The 14,124-nt window shown below is 41.0% G+C and overlaps 1 protein-coding gene across 1 annotated transcript; it reads left to right on the forward strand.

The window, feature by feature from the left end:
• The first annotated feature begins 1,316 nt into the window (after nucleotides 1–1,316).
• Nucleotides 1,317–11,380, forward strand: LOC105897644 (myosin heavy chain, fast skeletal muscle-like). The gene is made up of 36 exons (XM_031577954.2): nucleotides 1,317–1,442; nucleotides 1,529–1,685; nucleotides 1,791–1,818; nucleotides 1,924–2,038; nucleotides 2,136–2,228; nucleotides 2,318–2,381; nucleotides 2,479–2,577; nucleotides 2,667–2,770; nucleotides 2,889–3,027; nucleotides 3,328–3,446; nucleotides 3,980–4,129; nucleotides 4,228–4,398; nucleotides 4,491–4,788; nucleotides 4,882–4,964; nucleotides 5,052–5,139; nucleotides 5,226–5,343; nucleotides 5,439–5,562; nucleotides 5,678–5,814; nucleotides 6,072–6,327; nucleotides 6,456–6,698; nucleotides 6,794–6,970; nucleotides 7,051–7,196; nucleotides 7,309–7,399; nucleotides 7,490–7,879; nucleotides 8,067–8,312; nucleotides 8,406–8,602; nucleotides 8,716–8,899; nucleotides 9,035–9,200; nucleotides 9,339–9,463; nucleotides 9,585–9,893; nucleotides 9,984–10,187; nucleotides 10,281–10,406; nucleotides 10,494–10,664; nucleotides 10,759–10,863; nucleotides 10,947–11,042; nucleotides 11,156–11,380. The coding sequence occupies exons 1-36, from the start codon at nucleotides 1,332–1,334 to the stop codon at nucleotides 11,363–11,365; spliced, it is 5,640 nt and encodes a 1,879-aa protein (XP_031433814.2). The 5' UTR covers nucleotides 1,317–1,331; the 3' UTR covers nucleotides 11,366–11,380.
• Nucleotides 11,381–14,124: the final 2,744 nt, after the last annotated feature.

Genomic DNA, 14,124 nt, shown 5'->3' on the forward strand with positions numbered 1-14,124 from the left:
GTTATCACCTATTCTGGATTTGTAGCTACTTTTATTCAAATGCAAAGGTTATATCTCCTTTGACCAGGCTTCAGTGAGGATTGGCTTGGCAGTGAAACCTGTTAAGTTTTTACTATTTGCATTTATATATAATATATTGTTTGACCTCTTACTCCCATCATTTTAGAATATTTGACGGTTTTGGACATTTCACCTGGTCCTGGGAAGAACAAGTAAGTTTATCTGCTTTTTTGACTATCAATTCAGCAACTTAAATTATCTTTTTTTTTTTGCAAGCAAGCCAATCGGCTTCTAGTTCAGAATACCCTTTAGTTTAGTCAAAACAACCTTTTTCAATCAAATGGGATTGCAGAGGTATGCATATTTTACAGATTTGGTCCTTGAAAACAAAATTCTGGGCTGTACACGTCTTTGGCTGGACAGTTATCAGCTATTCTGGATTTGTAGCTACTTTTATTCAAATGCAAAGGTTATATCTCCTTTGACCAGGCTTCAGTGAGGTTCTATGAAGACATCACCTCAAATATAAAAAATACTGTAAGAGAAGAGACAATGCACTCAGTTTAAACATTTTTGACACTTTCAGATCTCAAAATAATCTCATCCAGACAAATAACACTCATTTTCATTTACATGACTGCACTCTATACATCATGATGAAAGACAAAGACAACATTTTAAATTCACTAAATAATAATCCAACACACTTTTATTTATTTACTGCACTGCCCCACGCCTGTATGGTGCATTTTGAATAGCAAGATACCCATGGTTTAATATGATAACCTGTTTCCCACATTAGATAAATTGTTGCTCTTAACTGCCTCATACACAATCACTACAAAAAAAAAAAAAACATCCAGTTGTTAGTTTCTTTACTTATTTCAGATATGCTATGTTGAAAGGAAGATTATGTTTCTTACAGTCTGTGGTTGTAATCTTTCTTATTACAAAATGACATGTTCATGCCTCTTCTTCCAACAGTAAACTTCAACCATGGGGGACAGCGACATGGCCACTTATGGCAAGGCTGCCATTTACCTCCGTAAGCCTGAGAAGGAGAGGCTTGAGGCCCAAACCATGCCCTTTGATGCAAAGTCAGCTTGTTATGTAGTTGACAAGGAAGAGTTGTACCTGAAGGCTAAAATCAAGAGTAAAGATGGTGCCAAAGTCACCGTTGAACTGCTTGAATCCAAGGAGGTATGTTAGCAAGGCTCTTAGTTAAGAAAATGATTGAGTATTTCCATTAAACAGAAAGTTTCTTGCCTTTATCTCTTTATATTGTCCATTTGTTTTAGGAAAGAGTCGTTAAGGAGGAGGATGTCCACCCCATGAATCCTCCCAAGTTTGACAAGATTGAGGACATGGCCATGATGACCCACCTCAATGAAGCCTCTGTCCTGTATAACCTCAAAGAGCGTTACGCAGCATGGATGATCTACGTAAGCTTTATGCTTTCTCACAGATGAAAAACTATGTTAAAAATAAAACAGCTGTAAAACCAATCCCCTTTATTTCCTCATTCTAGACCTACTCTGGACTTTTCTGTGCCACTGTGAACCCCTACAAGTGGCTCCCTGTGTATGACCAAGCAGTGGTGGAGGCCTACAGAGGCAAGAAGCGTATGGAGGCCCCACCCCACATTTTCTCTGTCTCTGACAATGCTTATCAGTTCATGCTCCAAGGTAAGCATTCATTTTAAAAGCCACTAAATAATAAGATTTAATTACATATTTTTTCATGAACTAATTAAAAAAAGTGATTTATCTAAAATTGCATTTGTCCCACAGACAAGGAGAACCAGTCTGTTCTGATTACGTAAGTGTCAATGCATGACTTAAAAACTTTGCATTATCTTCTATGTTACCCTGTGGCACACCCAATTCTTATCTGAAAAATGTCAATATCTTATGTTTAATCTAGCGGAGAATCTGGTGCTGGCAAGACTGTGAACACCAAACGTGTCATCCAGTACTTTGCAACAATTGCAGTCAGTGCTGGTGACAAGAAAAAGGAGGCAGTGCCTGGAAAGATGCAGGTCAGACCCCTTACACATTTATGTGCTAATTATCATAAAGCAACACAAACATTCTCTTCATAACAACATATTCCTTGAATGTTTCTTCCACCTGCAGGGCTCTCTTGAAGACCAGATTATTGCTGCCAACCCACTGTTGGAGGCTTATGGTAATGCCAAGACTGTGAGGAATGACAACTCTTCCCGTTTTGTAAGTCAACTTCTTATTTAAACTCTGGCCTCAGTTCTGTAGTTATTAATAAGATAAAATTACTTAGGATATCATTTTGTCTAAAACAGGGAAAATTCATCAGAATTCACTTTGCCGCAACTGGAAAACTGGCTAAAGCTGATATTGAGACTTGTAAGTATAATTATCCTGTATATATATATATAAAAAAAAAAAATTATTGCTGCCTTAATTTTTTCAAGTTAAAATATATTCTTCCCCACCTAAATAGACCTGCTGGAAAAGTCTAGAGTGACATTCCAGCTTCCTGATGAGAGAGGCTACCACATCTTCTTCCAGATGATGACCAACCACAAGCCTGAGATTATTGGTAGGGTTATTATTTTCAACCAACAATCAAAAAACATTACATGTCATTATTAATTTGCAACAACAAATAATTCTTTTCCCTCTCTACAGAAATGTGCCTCATCACAAGCAACCCCTATGACTTTCCCATGTGCAGTCAGGGTCAGATCGCTGTGGCCAGCATTAATGATAAAGAAGAGTTGGACGCCACAGATGTGAGATATCCATGAGTTTTTCTTCTGGACAATGAATACAATGAGAATGACATTCTTAAAAACACTAATGATTAACAATAATGATGCGCTTAATTTGCATTTATGCATGTAATGGCAGGAAGCCATTGACATCCTGGGTTTCACTGCAGAGGAGAAAGTCACCATTTGGAAACTGACTGGTGCTGTGCTCCATCATGGCAATTTGAAATTCAAGCAGAAGCAGCGTGAGGAGCAGGCTGAGCCTGATGGCACTGAGGGTAGGTTTAAAAACTCTACTGAACTTGGGTCAGTTCTAGTAATAACTACAAGGTAGTCTTATTTATTGAAGTAATTTCATTAAAAGATAGATCAGCATGTATATCAACTTCAAGTTGTACTTTTCCTCTGATTATAGTTATTAATATATTATATGTATTACCTACAACAGAAGACTGTAAATATATCTGCAATGTCATTCATTAGATATTTTTTAGTGGCCTCTCAATTTAGGTTAAGAATGACTTTCCTGGGTAAAATATTGATATAAATAACTCACTTAAACGCTTTGTTGTTTTAAGATGCTGACAAAATTGCTTACCTCCTGGGCCTGAACTCTGCTGATTTGCTGAAGGCTCTGTGCTACCCAAGGGTGAAAGTCGGAACTGAGTATGTCACCAAGGGTCAGACTGTGCCACAGGTATCTCACATACTACAAGGTTGACTAAAGACCACAAGGATTTTGACATTGTTTGACAAGAATTGTACTGCTGGTATTTTCTTTCTCAGGGTTCACACCCGTTATCATTGACACCATTTCAAAACTTTTCAAGGACCTTTAATGAAATCTCCCTGAATCTTCACAAGCTAATAAATAAACAGAATGATATACTTTACAGAACAGATTGGGCCTAAACTCTGAAAGAAAAGTAAATAACCTTTTCTATTAGACTAGATATGTCAATTCAAGTAGAGACTGCATCAGGCACAACAAAACCATTATCCATGGAAGAGTACAATAACATAATTCATTTCTATAGACCTACATTCCACAAAATAATTATTTCTTGACTTTTCCAGAACTTTCAGTGACTTAACTGAATTTCATGACTTTCCTAGCCCTGGAAAATGTGATTTTAAAACTCCATGACTTTTCCAGGATTTTCATGACAGTGGAAACCCTGCCTTTTCTCATCATAGTAAATAAGTAGTAACTCTTACATATTGTTTTAGGTCAACAACTCAGTGTCAGCCTTGTCCAAGTCCATCTATGAGAGGATGTTCTTGTGGATGGTCATTCGTATCAACCAGATGCTGGACACCAAGCAGTCAAGTCAGTTCTACATTGGTGTGCTGGACATTGCTGGATTTGAGATTTTCGATGTGAGGACAGAATTATAAGATTCTTCACTAACATTATTTGTTTCTAATGACTTAAGAGTGCCACTCTCAAATAATGTTTGAATATGTATCCAACACAGTACAACAGCATGGAGCAGCTGTGTATCAACTTCACCAATGAAAAACTGCAACAGTTCTTCAACCACACCATGTTTGTCCTGGAGCAAGAGGAGTACAAGAAAGAGGGCATTGTTTGGGCGTTCATTGACTTTGGCATGGACTTGGCTGCCTGCATTGAGCTGATTGAAAGGGTCAGTTTCAATCAATCCAACTAGCACAGTGTTAGATTTGTATAGTTTCATGATGTCCACTTTTATAACTAAGCAATCTTATTTTTCAACAGCCCATGGGTATCTTTGCCATCCTTGAAGAGGAGTGCATTGTCCCCAAGGCCTCTGACACCACTTTCAAGGACAAGCTGTATGCCCAGCATCTTGGAAAGAACCCAGCCTTTGCGAAGCCCAAGCCTGCCAAAGGCAAGGCTGAAGCTCACTTCTCCCTGGTGCACTATGCCGGCACTGTGGACTACAATGTTACTGGATGGTTGGACAAGAACAAGGATCCACTGAACGACACTGTTGTGCAGCTGTACCAGAAGTCATCAGTCAAACTTTTGCCTGTCCTGTACCCAGCTGCTGTTGAGGGTAATAACCTGTTCAAGTCAAAAGGCTAATACACAAAGAGTAATTATATTAGATTCTATGTATATAACACAATTATCCGTTTCATTATTTGTATGTCAACAGAGACTGGTGGTGCTAAGAAGGGTGGTAAGAAGAAGGGTGGCGCCATGCAGACTGTGTCCTCACAGTTCAGGGTATGTGTTTTAATATCAAGAAGAAAATGATCAATCAATCAATAATTAACTGTATGATTAAAATTGTATACATTCTTGCCTCAACAGGAGAACTTGGGTAAACTGATGACCAACCTGAGGGCCACCCATCCTCACTTTGTGCGTTGTCTGATTCCAAATGAAATTAAGAAACCAGGTAAAGGGCTTTTAGTAAATTAAGACATGTCCATTATTCAACACCTTGTATTTGCTTGAAAATTTTACATCTCTGTATTTTCACAGGTTATATGCAGAACTTCCTGGTCATCCACCAGCTCAGGTGTAATGGTGTACTGGAGGGTATCAGAATCTGTAGAAAGGGTTTCCCAAGCAGAATCATGTATGCTGACTTCAAGCAGAGGTAAACATACAACAATATACAACAATAACTTATAATACACACTTCATATATGTATTATATGGGGAAAATAATGTTTTTCTTATTATTGACAACAGATACAAAGTACTGAATGCCAGTGTTATTCCTGAGGGTCAGTTCATTGATAACAAGAAGGCTGCTGAGAAGCTCTTGGGATCCATCGATGTTAATCACGATGAGTACAAGTTTGGACACACTAAGGTGGAGAATGTTTCTATCTTATATCTGTTATTATGGATAAATATTGAATTACATACAGTGTGTCCATTTCTGCCTTCAATCACACACCTCATCATTTTTTGTTCTTCTCTTTTAGGTGTTCTTCAAAGCTGGTCTGCTTGGTACCCTTGAGGAGATGCGAGATGAGAAACTGGTTAGCCTGGTCACAATGACTCAGGCTCTGTGCCGTGCATACCTGATGAGGAGGGAGTTTGTCGCGATGATGGAAAGGAGGTAATGTGTGATGTATTTGGTGGAATCACGCTCAACAAAATGATCTGCCATAAAACATAGCATTGCAGGTTTTTTAATTGTAACACAATAGGTTGTGTTTATAAATTAAAGTACAAACGTACAAAACAGAGATAATTTCCATCAACACAGATGTATATAAAAGACTGGACTAATCACTGTCAGTGTTTGACAGAATCCCTCTGATCTATTCAGTAAGCTTCAACACGGTTTAATCAACAAATCAACCTCTTTTGCAGAGATGCAATCTTCACTATCCAGATAAATGTCCGCTCATTCATTAATGTGAAGCACTGGCCATGGATGAAGGTGTACTACAAGATCAAGCCTTTGCTTCAGAGTGCTGAAACTGAGAAGGAGCTGGTTAGCCTGAAGGAGGAACATGCAAAACTCAAAGAAATGTTTGCAAAGGTTGATGCCAAGAAGAAGGATCTTGAGGAGAAGATGGTGTCTATTGTGCAAGAGAGGAATGACCTGCATCTGCAAATGTCATCTGTAAGTGTATAACTGTACAACGGGTAACAATTCTTCACATCATTGCAATATTCAAATCACTAACCTGTCTGAGAATTATGTTTTCAATACAAATCAGATTTCATCCTTTCATCTTGTATTTACTGTAGAGCTCTGAGACTCTCAATGATGCTGAGGAGAGGTGTGAGGGTCTGATCAAGAGTAAGATCCAGCTTGAGGCCAAACTCAAGGAGACAACCGAGAGACTGGAGGATGAAGAGGAAATCAATGCTGAGCTGACTGCCAAGAAGAGGAAACTGGAGGATGAGTGCTCTGAGCTCAAGAAGGACATTGATGATCTGGAGCTGACCTTGGCCAAAGTGGAGAAGGAGAAACATGCCACTGAGAACAAGGTTTATATTCTTTAAAAAAAAAAAGAATAATGTTTTATTTTCAAGAAGTCTTTGTGAGGTTTACTGGATATTGATATAAAACATTCTATGTGTAGGTCAAGAACCTGACAGAGGAGATGGCCTCTCAGGATGAGTCCATTGCTAAGCTGACAAAAGAGAAGAAAGCCCTCCAAGAGGCCCATCAGCAGACTCTTGATGATCTCCAGGCAGAGGAAGACAAAGTCAACACTCTGACCAAGGCCAAGACTAAGCTTGAACAGCAAGTGGATGATGTGAGTTAAGGGCCTGTCTGTGTAAAGAAATGCACATATATCATTGTGCTACTTAATTACTTTATGCTTTGTATCTGCAGCTTGAGGGTTCCCTGGAGCAAGAAAAGAAGCTCCGCATGGACCTTGAGAGAGCCAAGAGAAAGCTTGAGGGTGACCTGAAACTGTCCCAGGAGAATGTCATGGATCTGGAGAATGACAAGCAGCAGTCTGATGAGAAGCTGAAGAAGTAATGTAGAATTCTATTAGCAACTAATGATTCATGCAAACATGTACTCCTTTTTTAGTCCTTTTTTGGTATAAGCAGCCGTTAACAACTATTTTAATTTACAATTATACAGGAAGGACTTTGAAACAAGCCAGCTCCTTAGCAAGATTGAGGATGAACAATCATTGGGTGCTCAGCTCCAGAAAAAGATCAAGGAGCTTCAGGTTTGTTTCACATCTTCAGTACCGAATAGTGTTTACTATCATCTGCCTGTTCTTTCTTAGTATCACTTATTTCTTTTTAACAACCAATAGGCCCGCATTGAAGAATTGGAAGAAGAGATTGAGGCTGAGCGTGCAGCTCGTGCTAAGGTTGAGAAGCAGAGAGCTGATCTCTCCAGGGAACTTGAGGAGATCAGTGAGAGGCTTGAGGAGGCTGGTGGTGCCACTGCTGCTCAAATTGAGATGAACAAGAAGCGTGAGGCTGAGTTCCAGAAGCTGCGTCGTGACCTTGAAGAGTCCACTCTGCAGCATGAAGCCACTGCTGCAGCTCTCCGTAAGAAGCAGGCTGATAGCGTGGCCGAGCTGGGAGAGCAGATCGACAACCTCCAGCGTGTCAAGCAGAAGCTTGAGAAGGAGAAGAGTGAATACAAGATGGAGATTGATGATCTTTCCAGCAACATGGAGGGAGTCGCTAAAGCTAAGGTTTGTGACATGTAAACCTTAATGCTCTAGCTGACTCTAACTACAAACAATATCATACTGCAAACAATGATACAAAACGTACATATTCTTGTACGATTTGTATTAAATGTTGTCAAGTAAAATTGTAATAATTGCCATAAACATTTCTGACTTTTGTGTTGCTTATTAATTTTACTTTCACAAACAGGGAAATCTTGAGAAGATGTGCCGTACCCTTGAGGACCAACTCAGTGAAATCAAGGCCAAGAGTGATGAGGGTGCGCGCCAGGTCAACGACCTCAGTGCTCAGAGAGCAAGACTTCAGACTGAAAATGGTGAACTCGGCCGCCAGGTTGAGGAGAAAGATGCTCTTGTGTCTCAGCTGAGTAGAAGCAAACAGGCTTTCACTCAGCAAATTGAGGAGCTGAAGAGGCTAAATGAGGAGGAAGTCAAGGTACTGATACCCGTGAATGACATGAAGAAATTGGAGTACATAACCCACATTCTGTGAAGCCCTAAATGAACACCATTCATTGTTCACAAACAGGCCAAGAATGCCCTGGCCCACGCTGTTCAGTCTGCACGCCACGACTGCGACCTTCTGAGGGAGCAGTTTGAGGAGGAGCAGGAGGCAAAGGCTGAGCTGCAGCGTGGCATGTCCAAGGCCAACAGCGAGGTTGCTCAGTGGAGGACCAAGTATGAAACTGATGCCATCCAGCGCACTGAAGAGCTTGAGGAGTCCAAGTATGTACCAAACAGGCAAAGAAACACATAGAATGTGGATGTGGGTTGTTATGTTGTTATGTTGTTATGTTGTGTACTAAAACCTGTCCACGTTAAATCGATTGCATTATCAGGAAAAAGCTTGCCCAGCGTCTACAGGAGGCTGAGGAACAAATTGAGGCTATCAACTCCAAGTGTGCTTCTCTGGATAAAACCAAGCAGAGACTCCAGGGTGAGGTTGAGGACCTCATGGTGGATGTGGAGAGAGCCAATGGTCTGGCTGCCAACCTTGACAAGAAGCAGAGAAACTTTGACAAGGTTATATCTCTATCTAGAATTTGTGTGATGTTGTAGGACAAACTAGCACTCATATTACATAATATGGACATATGGATTTTTGGTAGCAGTGTCTCGTATGTGAAATTAACCCAAGACACAAACTGTTTTTCAAAGGTCTTGGCAGAATGGAAGCAGAAGTATGAGGAGGGTCAGGCAGAGTTGGAGGGTGCCCAGAAAGAGGCTCGCTCTCTCAGCACTGAGCTGTTCAAAATGAAGAATTCCTATGAGGAGGCTCTTGACCAGTTGGAGACTCTTAAGAGAGAGAACAAGAATCTCCAACGTAAGTCAAGATGGCCTTAAAATACTTCCCAATCAAAGCTTGTGAAGAGAACCTTAAACACAAAGTGTTTTATTCTGAAACACAAATCAATAGTACATTAGTAGATGCTGACTTTGTATTTTAAATTGATTTTTGCAGAGGAGATTTCTGACCTGACTGAGCAGCTTGGTGAGACTGGAAAGAGCATTCATGAGCTGGAGAAGGCCAAGAAGACTGTTGAGACTGAGAAGTCTGAAATCCAGACTGCCCTGGAAGAGGCTGAGGTACAAATACAAAATTCAGGAAAACAGGATGGAGTGGAGAGATTCAATAGGACATCTTCATAAATTAAGTAATTGGTCATGTCAAATTCAGTGTTTTATACTCTTTTTTATATATAAATAGGGAACTCTTGAGCATGAGGAGTCCAAGATTCTCCGTGTGCAGCTTGAGCTGAACCAGATCAAGGGTGAGGTTGACCGGAAGCTTGCAGAGAAGGATGAGGAGATGGAGCAAATTAAGAGGAATAGCCAGAGGGTGACTGACTCCATGCAGAGCACCCTGGACTCTGAGGTCAGGAGCAGGAATGATGCCCTGAGAATCAAGAAGAAGATGGAGGGAGACCTTAATGAAATGGAGGTTCAGCTGAGCCACGCCAACCGCCAGGCTGCTGAGTCCCAGAAAAGTCTGAGGACCGTCCAGGGTCAGCTCAAGGTCAGTAGTATAAATATTCAGTGTTTTTTGATATTACAGTGCTCACACCAATGAAGTATAGCAAACACCACACATTTCTCTGTCAACCAGGATGCTCAACTGCATCTTGATGATGCTGTCAGAGGACAGGAAGACATGAAGGAGCAGGCTGCCATGGTGGAACGCAGGAACGGCCTTATGGTGGCTGAGATTGAGGAGCTGAGAGCTGCCCTGGAGCAGACAGAGAGAGGCCGCAAAGTGGCTGAGCAGGAGCTGGTAGATGCCAGTGAGCGTGTTGGCCTCCTGCACTCCCAGGTAGAGAATAAAAAAGGTTGTTTAAACCGATACATTAAACAAACAGATCCGGCATTAAAAATATGACTGAGGTTGTTTATTTCTCCACACTAGAACACAAGTCTGCTGAACACCAAGAAGAAGCTTGAGGCTGACTTCCTTCAGGTCCAAGGTGAAGTTGATGACATCGTCCAGGAGGCAAGAAATGCTGAGGACAAGGCCAAGAAAGCCATCACTGATGTAAGTTTTTTTCTTTCTGAAACGGAGCATTATATTTAAAAGTACTTTTACTTCTATTATTTAAAAATACACTATTCCATCATATAGGCTGCCATGATGGCAGAGGAGCTAAAGAAGGAGCAGGACACCAGTTCTCATCTGGAGAGGATGAAGAAGAACCTGGAAGTCTCTGTCAAGGATCTGCAGCACCGCCTGGATGAGGCTGAGAATCTGGCCATGAAGGGTGGCAAGAAACAGCTCCAGAAACTGGAGTCCAGGGTAGGTAACGAAATATGACTATGAATGAATATGTTTAACTCATCATAACAAAACAGGGGTCAGTATCTGAAATGGAAATACTTTTCATGTTAAGGTTCGTGAACTGGAAGGTGAGGTTGAGGCTGAACAGAGACGTGGTGTCGATGCTGTCAAGGGAGTCCGCAAATACGAGAGGAGGGTGAAGGAGCTCACCTACCAGGTAAGAAAGCTCTCCTCTTCCTCTAGAACTGAATGCAAAATCTGAGAGGGGAGGACCTTTCTTGACAAACTTTTTCTCTTTAGACTGAGGAGGACAATAAGAACCTCACCAGACTCCAGGATCTGGTTGACAAGCTGCAGCTGAAGGTCAAGGCCTACAAGAGGCAGGCTGAGGAAGCTGTGAGTATTTGTTTACCTTTGCTATACAGGAAAATATCTGCTACTCTTGCTACTTTACATTGACTCTTGTTTTGTTTTTCTGTTTTAATTGCACTCAATTTCATATACAACAGGAGGAACAGGTCAATACTCACCTGTCCAAGTGCAGGAAGGTTCAGCATGAGCTGGAGGAGGCTGAGGAGCGTGCTGACATTGCTGAGTCCCAAGTCAACAAGCTCAGGGCCAAGACCCGCGATGGCGGAAAGGTAAGAACAAAAATTATTATTTCACAAATAAACTTTGAAAATGGAAGTGTCATTGATTTTTATTTTTCATGTAGTTAATTCATTTTATTTGCTCTTTTTTAAAGGGCAAAGAGGCTGCAGAGTAAACCCTCTGAATCGATATCACTTTCATCTGGATTAAAAATCCTGGTTAATGTGACTATTCTGTAATAATGCATATTTCCTAATAAATATTTAATTTATCTGAATATTGTGGTTTGTCTTTTTTAATGAGCTCATTCATGAACCTTAGTCAGGAGGCTGACTTTTCAAAGACTTTATAACTGGACTATAGCTTTTTTCACAATCATTCAACAGGCTGTTCAAGTCATCTCCTTGGTACTTTTATGAAACTACTTTAGCTGCAGCAGACAATGCACACAACTCTTCACTGGTTGATTTAATAATGTCATCAAGAGGTTCAATAACCAACAAATTGTATGGAACTATTATGCAGTTCTGTCTTCAAACGAAAATAAGCGTTAACTTAGAATATCATGATGATTGATGATTGTCTCATTCCACACAGCAAACTTGAATTTGATAATAGGGTGAACATGTCATCAAGAGGTTCAATAACCAACAAATCACGTTGAATTATTATGCAGTTAAGTGGCGATGCCTTAAGATAGAAAATCAGAAGTTATGTATGCGAGGCAACTTTGTGCTCCTAGACAATGGGATATAGAGAAACAGCGAATAATTGTGTTTATGAAGAGATGAAGAGTTGTGTTGTTTGAAAAGATTTTTATTCTGTTTGTGGAATGGCAGAATTACACAAACCTCTATAATCTAGTAAAATGGATTGCCCAAATCCAAATCTTACCTAATTTGAGGTTGTATCATCAAGACAGGGAGACAATGGTAGAAAAGGAGCAATTTTCTCAGTAAGTACTTTTTGATAAACCTCACCTCTGGTGAAATAAGATTCCTGTTAGTGTACCTCACTCTCTGTGATTTAATTCTCAGCAGGAACCCAAATGTTTGACTACATTTAGGTTTTGTCTTCTGAGGTTGGTAGAAAGTCATAACAGGGTTACTAGAAGAGTGATTATGATTAGCAGCTCTGTAACAAATGTACATGTTTGGATGATGACACAGTGAGGTTTGAACTAATGAGTTAATACTTGTGCCTGCTCTGTCTTTTGCAGATGGCATACTCCAGATACAGGAGATGAGGAGGCTGGACATGGCCTTCCATTAAGCAGAAGTGAACTCTGCTGTCAGTGAAAAGGCTACACAAAGGCTGAAAAGCAAGCTTCAAACTGATGTCCTGGTCACTGGTCACAAACTGGCTGGATTATTCAAGGAACTGCCGTCTCAGTTGAAGATGGTGTAGTAACAGAATATAACGCATGGTAGAAGTCCATTGTCTCCTGCTTTTCACCGGTGGACATATCCCCAAAATCTCTTCTCTTATCCAAGGCACACTGGAGCAGAATTTTGCCTTCAGTGCATCAAAAGGGCCCTATGTACATCTACTGAGAATGTGGGGAAAGACCAATGACCAAAATGGCCCTGCATACATATCCACTGGAAATAAGGGGAGAGAAGAGCAGTTGAAAACAACCAGCAGCAGCCAAATGACATACATGAAAATGGGTGTGTTAGTCATATGTCTCACTGACAGGCTCTCAAGTGACAATGATCCATGAAAGCTGCTTCATCAAAACTTGTTCACCAATGGGAATTTCATCTGTCCTCCTCATTCTTGCACTTTACTGCAGACGAAATGGTTATGCCATATGTTGGTTACATCAGCAGAGATTTTGAAATTAATATCAGCATGGCTGAGTTTTGGTTCATGAGGGGGCATGAGAGCCTCCTTGTCTGTGTGTGTGTGCGTGTGTGCGTGTGCAGGTATGCCCGGTTACACGCTAAGTGGAGAAAGGGGGAGTGAGAAGGAGGCTATGCGCAAGCGCACAGGCGATAGATGTTATGTGGGTGAGAAATAGTGCGCATACGTCTGTGTTAGACGCCAACTAGATTGGTGATGGTCAACTAATGCGAGTGCAGGCCCGGGTCCAGATTTGCCTGTTTTAGGCGCCAATTTAAGTTGGGAGGTTGTGCACAGGATGTAAGGAGTACCTAGACAAAAGGATTCTTGCCTCCAGGCTATAGGCCTATAACTCAATACAGTATATTTACACAGCACTGAAATCGCGATGGTGATTGAGGGAGTTAGAGGGAGATGGTGCATGCACGATCTAACAGATTAGCAAAGTAAAAGAAAGCAAGATAATGTCACAGTCAAAGACTGTGCAAACTGTGAATTACAAATTCCTTAAGTTGACCATGGTTCGTATCTCACTTTCTTCCCTTACTCTAATTCAGGTTTCCGATCCCTAGGGGCTCTCCCACCCTCAACCCCTTCCCCTACCCTAACCTGGGTTCATACTCCTGAGTGGTTACCCCCACCACCCTCCAACCCTCCTACCCCTGCCATAGTATAATGAGACTGATGTTTACTGCATTTCCCCCCCTGGTAGTTAGTAATAAGCACAGTAACTCTGTAAAGCGTGAATAAATCTCTCTCACATACAAATAGGGTAGGCGGTTCTGGAGAGTAAGATAGATTTTGAAAGTACACAACCCAAAACATCCCAGCCTCTTCCTTCTGAGCCCACCAAAGCCACTCATCCAAAACACATGAACACGCACTGCAGTCCACGTGAGAGAGTGTCCAGTGTATTGTCCTCACTGCAGTGTAGCAACTATAGCTATACAACCAGCTAAACTCTGATGCAAAATGATGACAAATCGTAGTGAACGTTTACTTGCTGTTTACTGTGGCTTCAAACATCAGCTTACATGACAGA

This window comes from Clupea harengus, chromosome 12, assembly GCF_900700415.2.
Source record: "Clupea harengus chromosome 12, Ch_v2.0.2, whole genome shotgun sequence".
In the NCBI taxonomy this organism is placed as follows: domain Eukaryota; kingdom Metazoa; phylum Chordata; class Actinopteri; order Clupeiformes; family Clupeidae; genus Clupea; species Clupea harengus.

Coding starts and splice junctions, on each gene's coding strand:
- LOC105897644 (XM_031577954.2), top strand. CDS start 1,332: ATGAATCCTCCCAAGTTTGACAAGATTGAGGACATGGCCATGATGACC. Junction 4,789..4,881: donor CCTGTACCCAGCTGCTGTTG/AGGGTAATAACC, acceptor GTTTCATTATTT/GTATGTCAACAGAGACTGGT. Junction 10,188..10,280: donor TTGGCCTCCTGCACTCCCAG/GTAGAGAATAAA, acceptor TCTCCACACTAG/AACACAAGTCTGCTGAACAC.